Source organism: Diprion similis, chromosome 7 (assembly GCF_021155765.1).
Source record: "Diprion similis isolate iyDipSimi1 chromosome 7, iyDipSimi1.1, whole genome shotgun sequence".
NCBI lineage: Eukaryota > Metazoa > Arthropoda > Insecta > Hymenoptera > Diprionidae > Diprion > Diprion similis.
In genome coordinates, this window is record NC_060111.1 from 6,411,060 (window position 1) to 6,420,834 (window position 9,775).

At 39.4% G+C, this 9,775-nt stretch overlaps 1 protein-coding gene across 2 annotated transcripts; it reads left to right on the forward strand.

Annotated features, from left to right (window-relative positions):
• Positions 1–386: 386 nt before the first annotated feature.
• LOC124408226 (aminopeptidase N-like) lies at positions 387–9,378 on the forward strand. 2 transcript variants are annotated; one of them, XM_046884995.1, is made up of 17 exons: positions 387–477; positions 2,677–2,876; positions 2,992–3,370; positions 3,449–3,920; positions 3,981–4,136; positions 4,207–4,515; positions 4,611–4,791; positions 4,862–4,997; positions 5,148–5,229; positions 5,302–5,476; positions 6,225–6,414; positions 7,398–7,675; positions 7,936–8,072; positions 8,240–8,413; positions 8,548–8,688; positions 8,908–8,989; positions 9,071–9,378. In XM_046884995.1, exons 1-17 carry the CDS (start codon positions 402–404, stop codon positions 9,227–9,229), a joined length of 3,327 nt encoding a protein of 1,108 aa, XP_046740951.1. In that variant the 5' UTR covers positions 387–401; the 3' UTR covers positions 9,230–9,378. The 2 variants fall into 2 exon arrangements, with proteins under 2 accessions (XP_046740951.1, XP_046740952.1); XM_046884996.1 differs by lacking the exon at positions 387–477 and adding an exon at positions 2,322–2,554.
• The last annotated feature ends 397 nt before the right edge of the window (positions 9,379–9,775 follow it).

A 9,775-nucleotide genomic window follows, 5' to 3' on the forward strand; every position in this document is an offset into this window, starting at 1 on the left:
CCCCCTCTTCTGAAGTCGAAGCACGGAATTGCGTTTACCCACTTAAGGGAACGTATAGTAATGGACACCCACCGGCCCATTATCCAATTCATCGTTGGACGTAACAAAAGTGCCTAATCGTAGGTAAGTGAGGCAGACATAAGCCGGGCTGAACAGTACGAAGCGGATCGTGAATGGGCAATAGGAAAATCGGGTGATCGTGATGCTGCGTTGTCAATAGGACGAATGGGACGTGGCCTAGTGTACGATCTAATCCTTCGACGATTCACGCACGGTGCACGTCACGAGTTTCCCCAATTATGCCCTGCCAACCGGCTGTACAAACGAGCGGATACATTCTCGTTGATTGCTGAGGATGTCAACAGCTTATTGAATCTAGGGAACCCGACGTACTTTACGCTATGCGTATAGGTTTCATAACGTACGTGCCCCACTTCACCACTGCGTCGGAATACGATAAAGCTGTTTACGTCAGCCGTAAGTCTCGCCGCTGGATAATTATTGCAAATCAAGTTTCACAGAGGCTAATTCAATTGGCCGATTTGGAGGACGTATTTTCAACCGTTTACGTAATTCTGCACACGAGGTCCAACATCGAATCGGATTCCATTATATCAACTTGTCGCATGTTTTATGTGTATCCCTTGTAAGCGTACCTGGATTGAATAACTGCTGTTTTTTCTACAACTCTCGCTGTAATTTATGTTCACACAACAATAAAACATTCATATTTCTCTGTCGTACGCCTGTTCGCCGTCTCAACAATAATTTCTTCGTTTGTTACATCTTACCGTTCCACACAATGAGCACGGTAAAATAATTGATCAGAACAATGGAGTACCATTCAATATCACGTGAGTGACCAGTTATTGCGTTTATATAAATGTACGATACCGCTACGAGTGCATACGACTCTTGATTTTTGCATTTGAGGCAGGAAAAGACAAAACATCATTCAGAAGTCCGAATGAACTCTTTCTCTAAAAATTGAGAATGTAATTGAGAGGGGCTGAGTATGAAGAGCGCATAAAAAGATATGATTCCCGGGTACATTACTGGATTCACTTGGCGAGGTGGATAACAACCACATATTATTACATCGACATTATAACAGATTGAAGTACATTTTGCATGCGAGGTGGGAGATCCGTTTGTAGAACAATAGCGGAATGGATTGTCGCATATGCAGGTACGGTGCCGATCCATAAGTGGGGGAATTAACGAGTCGACTTCTGGCTCACGGTCCGCACCTCGACTTGGATAGGTAAAACCGTGGAAGTCGGGATATCGGCAACTCTATGATTGTGCTCGAACTGTTTACCAGCTCTGTAATTTTCTTGCCAATCAACAATTAACCCGTTTCAGCTTAGATTTGAAAAGTACGTGTGTTTCCTGTGAACTAATCCTTAATCATAGTGATTGGTGATTCGCATTTCAGTGATTTTACAATGCGTCGAGGGTCCATCAGCTCCTGGGAGCCTTGGGCAAGGCGAAATTGTAAGTTGAGATTTAGATATCTGCCGTTTCTTGTTCTTCTTCTAAGCTAAATCCTCTGGTCTAGCAGATCATCTGATCAAACTGATCTAACCACTCATGATTTCTAAATGATTTTACTATACAATTAAATCAAAATTCACGTTATCACGTACCATTCAATTAAAACCTTTCACGTATCCCATAATGTCTAGTAATATTGCAAGCATTTGTGGAGAATTCGCACTTTGATAAATGCTGCAGTCTATATCATTATGCAGTGTGATATATGCAATGTGTGTATGTCGGTTCTCTGTACTGCTGCATCACCAGAACGAAGGAGAATGGCGTCGCAGTTCTTTGATAGTGTGCAACGTTTCTTATCAGATGTGTTACTACACACTCGCAATTCGTTGTACCGACCCACCTTATACCTGTCCGTCCCCTTTAGCTGTTATCGCTTGCTGGACCAAGTGAGGCTCGCGATGCAATTTATGACGGGTGCAACCTGCGAGAGAGCTTGCGTACGCGTGTAATTCGATTTCATCTCGTGCGCACGCTGCCCAACTCACAATGATGCTGGACAATTTAAATTCCAACTTCAACCCCGCTTCGATCAGTTTCAATATATAACCTGACTAGAACAGTTAAACCGGAAATACAGACGTTGCGTGATCTAGCTGAAGTTATAAGCCCGAAGTGTGACCTACAAGGTCTTCTCAGCATGTTTAATTCTTTGAGTTGTATCGTGTAAATCATCGCGAATCTCATGTCTGGGACTGAATCTTGAATTCGAACTAATTGATGAGCTTTTAAGTAAATTCTCTTAGAAATTTTCCAATCGAGATCTTAGCGGTGAACCGGAAGTAGATCAGTAACATAAACAATGCAATTACTGAGTATACGTTTAGTCCGATCGCCGTATAACTCCGCGAAAGATTCTTCGTGTGGCTTTCAGTCAAATGTTTTGGATCGAAATGCTTGGATAGCGTGACCATTTGAGCTAATTACGACGAAATGATGATGTCACTGGACACGATACCGGACTACTATAATCTATTCAAGAATTCACATAATGCTTGTACGATTTATTTTTACTTCAAGTTTAAGAATACGCGAAAAGAAAAAAGCCATGAAAAATTTTCCAACACTCATCACTTAAACACACACTAATTGCTGACTTCTTCCTCGTTATTGCTTCAGCTGCTAACATGGCCCAGATCGCAGGTAGCAGATCAGAGTTCACAACGAGCGACCTCGGGCTCAGTGACACGGAGTGTAAACAAAAGGGTGGCTGTTTCTTGTCTTACAAAAAAAGTGCCCTAATAATCCTGATGTTCATCATTGGTGTTATCACTGCAGGGTTCATAGGAGCCTACTCGAGTCCCTGGGTGAAGAAGCCAGTGAGTTATATCGACGGTTTTGACTTAATTTCTTGCAGCCTGATGGTGAACTAATTTCGATGATATTTGGCCGGAAACAGCATATCTAAAACGTGATCTTTGTGGCATTGTGCAGACTGTGACAGCTCTGACTTTACCTGAAGAGGACGACGTTGAAGGAATCAGACCTTCAGCCAGGTTCTCCGTCTCTCCTTTGATCTCGCCAACACTTTACGAAGTGGAACTGATTCCAGTCATGGAACAAGGAGTGACTAAGTTGAACGGTCATCTGGTCGTGGAATTTGCTTATAACGGAAATCGACCCTTGTCAAAAATCGTTTTGAACGCGAAGGAGATCACGGTACTCCAAGCGAGACTGTTCTCAACAGATGATCCGTTACCTGCGAATGCACACTTCAGGAGAAGGAGGGACGTTACCGATGAGAATGTTATAAATCCTGAGGCGAAGAGTACCTCCGAGTCTACGAACCAGGGTTCTGGAATGACGCCAGAAGGTAAGACTTAATTCCCTCAGGTTTATTTTCTGCTTTCTTTTTTCCTAATGACGCGAATGCTCTCTTCATGGTTGTCAGACTCGGGCTTGGACGATACTTCCTCCTGGACTTCAGTGAATCTCCCCAGCATTTTGACGGCCGAATCATCGAGTGAAAAAGTTGTCGACGATGAAACTCCGGACCCTATCTCGATTACATCTCCCGACGTCATCACCACGAGCAACAATACTTATTCTGAAAAAGACAAGGCCACATTACCGGCCTCAAGTTCTGAACTGCCCGTAGTCATTCAAAAAATTTCACCACCTTCGATCACCACTCGTCCGATTGTTTCGAGCTCGACGTTCCAGTCTCCTTCAACCTCTTCTCCGAAGAGGAGCACCGAGATTGGAATCGCCAATGATGAGATGGACGCCGTTGATGGTTTCTATGTAATTTACCCGAATGACCCTATCCAAAGAGGAATCTATTCCATTGAAATAACGTACGAAGCCAAGGTCGACGGCCAGGCCGTTTTCAATATCACCTACAACCTTGAGGACCAGAATAGGTGAGTCGATACTCGATCGTCCGATGATCACTCTCCATAAATTTTATCCAACTTTTCCAGATGGCTACTGGCGACCAACTTGAAACAGTTTGGCACTGGTACGCTCTTTCCTGGATTCGAAGATCCGAAAGACAAGGCTATATTTTCACTGTCAATAGCGAAGCTTACAAATGTTCACACTCTGACCAATATGCCTCTGGTATCATCAAGCGCCATGTGAGTACCGATAAAGCTGGTTGAAATTTTCATAGCAGTGCAATAACTGGTCCCTGCACATTCGTTTCAGTTCCAACGACTTGATGATGGACCATTTCCAGACGTCGCCTCCACTCTCTTCGCACAATCTGGCATTTGCTATCACCAATCTGCAACCGATATCAGAACCTACTCTTCAGAACTTAGAAATACCTCTAACCTTGTGGATCCGAAGCAGAGAAGTTGGTCAGACTCGTTTCATCTTCGAGACGATAGGGCGAGTCGCGCAAAACCTTAGTCACTTCTTCTCAGTCCCGTATCCACTGCCTAAATTGGACGTCGCTACTCTTCCTGGACTTGATGGTGACGGCATAAGCAGCCCCGGGCTAATTTTCATCAGGTCAATATCATCTCAAGTTTAATATTTGTATCGATGCATGGCATATCCACCTTTTTCAATGATATATATTTTATATTCACGTTATCCCGTGACAGAGAATCGATGCTGTCACTTGACCAAGAATCTTCTGCAATTACGAAAGAGCTCAAGGTTCAGAATCTGATCAGGTTGATCGGCGAACAATGGCTCGGGGGGCTGGTCAGCACCCAGACTCGGATGGACGCTTGGTTCCTCGAAAGCTCATTATTCTACTTACAATACTTATTAGCTGATAAGGCAAGTAGCTATAGAACGGCATTTAGCAGACCGGAATATTCTTTATAACAGCTGTTTAATCGACTTTTAGATAGATCCGACCCTCGATTCCTTCAATTCAATCGGCATCCTTCAGCACAGCGCGTTTGAGGCTGATGCCTACGACGTATCGAGGTCTATGAAGTCCAAGCTCAAGTTTCCAGCCTCTCAAACCACCTACGAAAAGGGTGAGTGACTATTAAAACAATATATGAGGGACAGAAATTGATAAGCGATCCTTTGAATCCGGTAGATCATTTGAATTGTCGATGAAATTCGATGTTTTTTATTACAATGAACACACGTTTTTGTTAAGCATAAATTGTTACTGGTTATAGGTGCATGTCTGATTCGCATGCTGAATTACGTGATATCTGACTCGGGATTTAGGAACGGCTACAAAACGTTCCTGACTAGGTGGTGGGTACCCGTTTCACTAACATGTAACGATCAACGTTTTGCTGCACTAGATTTTCACTGTCGCTTCCACAGGGCGAACGCGAATGCTGATGTATCCGATTTTCTTGCATCTATGTCGAAAGAAGCACAATGGCTTCCGGACGACGTATCCTTCGCCCAGGTTTTTGCTTCCTGGATCGACCAGGGCGGTTTTCCCGTTGTCACTGTCACCAGGAATTACGAAAGTGCTTCTGCAACCGTGCGGCAGGTAAGTTACTGTTAAATTCGATTACCAAACTCACCGGTAGATAGGATATACTGAGTATAACAAAGTTCACGTTCATTTAACGTTGGGTACCGAATATAGATAACTGTATACAGTGGGAGATAATGGATGAAACTGCTGTCGCTTATCTACAATCAAAGGGATCTATTACGGTTTTTTAAATGAAAGACTTATACGACATCTTGACTACTGATCATCGTTCAATTATATCATTGTTCGAAATGTATGCCAAAGTTCTGTAACTTTTTGGATTCTGCGGACTATTTCTCCGGCCGGAAATGGTCAATCAAAATGGTCAGAATCCGACTTGCGAAGTATAAGTTTCCGAGAATTTACGTTGTGGACGATGAAGCATTAACCTCAACGCATATTATAGGTAAATTGAATAATAGCAGAAATGATGGCAACGGTGCAGCAGTTGACGAAAACAACGGATGGTTCAAGAAGTACCAAGAAGGGGATATTGCGCCGGACGCAATATGTTACACTAATTAACTCATAAGACTCGAACAGTAGTTACAATTACTTGAGACCTGGCGATTGTTCGTTGCGTACAAAAAGGGGGCCCAGCCGTTGGATCCTCCGTTAAATTAATACTAACTAACTCATCGGTTGATTGAAGAAAAACCATGTTCAATTCACTGTCAGCTGAAGAAGCATGCATTACTAACGATTATTTTCTTTTAAACTTGCTAATCGAAATTATACACATGGTCATTATTCATACCAGGAACAATTTGCTTTCGATAACGAAACAATAACGAATCGCAAGTTGTGGCACGTTCCTGTTTCTTACATCGTCGACGGAGATGACTGGTCGTCGCCGTCAAGAACGTGGCTGAGCCAGGAGGAGACAACTTTGATGGGGCTCGGAAATAACGAGGAAAAAAGGTGGCTTTTGCTGAACGTTAATCAAACTGGTGAGTGGAATCATTCGTGCCAAAGAATATGCACCATATTGAGGCCTAAGAGTCAGAGATCGGCAAAATCCAAAATTTTGAGTATTCATTTTTTGTTTTTTAAAAAGTATTAAATAAAATCAATTGAGATGTGAATTTTTTTAGAGTAAATTATTTATTCAAATCATTGTTACTGATTATTCAAATACTTAAAAATTAAAACAATATTAGTATCAATTATCTGAATATTGAATAATTAAAGATAGAAAAGTTACTAATTATTTGAATACTCAATAGTCAATATTAAATATTTTTAATTGGTGTTCAGTAATTGATAGCCAATATATTATTAATTTGTGCAATATTTGATAATTTATGATAGAATGTTACTAATTAGAAAGATGTTCAATAATCATCAGCCAATACATTACTAATGTATACACACAACAATATACTATAATTACTAGCTTGGCTACTATTTACTTGGCTATCAATTACTGAATACCGAATCAATTAAAAGTGATTAATATTGACTATTGAATATTCAAATAATTAGTGACTTTTCATTTTTAATTATTCAATATTTAGATAATTGGTGGTACTATTGTTTTAATTCTTAAATATTTAAATAATTAGTAACAATGATTCGTACAAATAATTTATTAAAAAAAAAAAAACATTACATTCCAATTGATTTTATTTAATGCTTTTTAAAAAAACAAAAAATAAATACTCAAAATTTTGGATTTTGCCGATCTTTGCTAAGACTTGCTTGTTACGCTGATTATAATAAACCGATAAATTCTTTGGGCTCCGGCACCTCTGATCTTGATCACCTCGACAAAGCTGGAGAAAATTAGAGTAGAAAGTACCAACGTGTATAGTTTATTTTCTAAAATTGGTTTGGGTAATTACAACAAAGCTCAATATCTTCCGCAACTAAATATATTCTACTTTATGAATTGAAAATAGGATTTTCACCATGAGTAATGTATTTTTCAAAGGATATTACCGGGTTAATTACGACTTGGATAATTGGAGCCTGTTGGCGTCGGCTCTTGACTCAAAATTCGATATATTTCCGGTGACAACGAGAACTTCGTTAGTCGACGATGCTCTTAGCTTGGCTTGGGCCGGCCGCTTGGCCTACCCTACAGCTTTGAACTTAATTCAGTTTCTTCACAAACGGGAGACACACCATTCGCCATGGACGGTCGCCTTTCAGAATATGGAAAAGCTCAACTATCTGCTGCAGAACACTGTTGCATATTCCAGCTTTCAGGTAATCAAGCTGCTTGGATTGTCCGTTCGTTGAATTTTAGTGCCCGGTTAGTATGTTGCTGTACAAATTGACGCAAATTAGCACAACGTATGTATCGCATTCCACGTGAAATAATTGTTTAACGTTTAATTCATAATACGTAATTACTCAAGAACATGAAGTTGCAGTTATGAAAAATATGATAGTAGAAGCTGATTTTGAGATTTAATTAGATTTGGACATTGACTGGGTTAAAGAAAATTATGTTTTTCTGCGTTCAGGAGTTCATGGTGAAGTTCATATCACCTCTCTTCAACACCGTAACAGCATCCAATACCGAAACGCAGCTCAAATTGATCACCGTAAAATGGGCTTGTCTGGTCGATAATCCAAAGTGTCAGAGCTACATGAAAAATCTGTAAGAATATATATATTGTCCCATAGATTCTCTCACTTTAAAATTTTACAGAGGTTGAATCTGAAGAAATGAAAATGATGAAAAATATTAACGAAATTTTCTGTATGGTTGTTATGATATATTCTTGAATAATTTTTTTTTATTTTACTGATTATCGCAATCCAAAGTTCCAGCGTGCCTAATTACCTCGAAAAAACTCACCACTGCACTCTAGCGAGATTTGGTGGAAAGCAGGAATGGGACTTTCTAATCTCGAAAATCTCTGCCGCTTCGAACAAAGAAACAAAGTTGAAACTTTTATCAGCCTTGCCGTGCTTTCAGGTGGAATGGATCCTTCAGATGTAAGTATGCGGTTAACTCAATATGATGAAAATAATCGTGACGCGTTATCGGGTGAGACAAAAACGTGTCACGTAAATATCAAGTGAACAATAAAACCATAATCAAATTTATTTTCACTCTTTTTCCAAACAAGACTTTTGAACGACATAATGACTGAAGGGAAAATGGACGAACACGAAACTCTCGAATTACTTCGCAGCTTTCGTCAAAATCCAATCGCTGCTCGATCGGCATTCAAGTTTTTCCGAATACAATGGAATGAGATTTTCAAAAGGTTTGTTGTGTCCTTCATGTATAAATATAAATTATTGATTTAATGCTTAATTACTTTTAATTACTAACTATGCGATTGTTTTGCACAAGTTTGGAAGACCATCGTCTGGTTCTTTTAAACTACATAATAAAATAGTAAGAAAAGAAATTTGAAACTATTGTAAAATTCTGTAAGATCAATTTTTTTGGACGTAAAATTTACCAACAACATTCTTTTCAGGTTTTCGAAATCGTATTCGATCCTAAAAGCCTTCGTCGAAGCATCTGTTAGTGGTATTACGGACGAACAAGATCTCAAAGATGTGAGTAAGAGGTTTCATTCTGAAAAACGGAACACAGACTAGAATAGAATAAGCACATAAATAATATACCGATGTTTGCAGTTTCAGATTTTCAAAGAGAAACACTTTGACAGTTTGAAGTTTTTGGGACACACCATACGAGTTGCTGAGACCGAAGCGAGGTCAAGGATTTCATGGCTCAAGAAGAATCTAATCACGGTTCAAAGGTGGCTGGACGTTTATATCAGACCAACGATATAGTAATCAGAGAATCTGAAGATGCTCAAAAAACAAGTTGATTAATTAAATGCAATATGCACTAAATCACTTACTTAAATATTAACTGATAACGTGTTTATTCGCCTAATTTTCAACGCTCGTTAATGAGCGTTAAATATTTCAATTTGTGTTTCAGGCAATTATATCGTTGAAGTTTCGATTGTTTTGTACATATTTTTTCTTTTTTTGCTGCGTTTTTAACAAAAATTTATCTTGAAACACGATATGGTAAAGTTTTGTGTCCATGAGAAAGTTGACTTGATTTTGTGTAAAATCTTGTTTGATCTTCATTATTAATACTATCTAGGTATGTGGATATAATGAGAATAATATAAATCTTCGGATATTGGCTTTTGATACTTTTTAGTCCTGTATGAATATGATACCTAACGATTGAACTTGATTCGTTTATTGTCGAAACGTTTGAATTTTATAACGCGGTAACCGATAAGGAGCAGGATTTCGATTGCATCGTTTGATTAGTTGGTCCAAATACCAAATGCGCATTTCGTACGTTCAATATACATT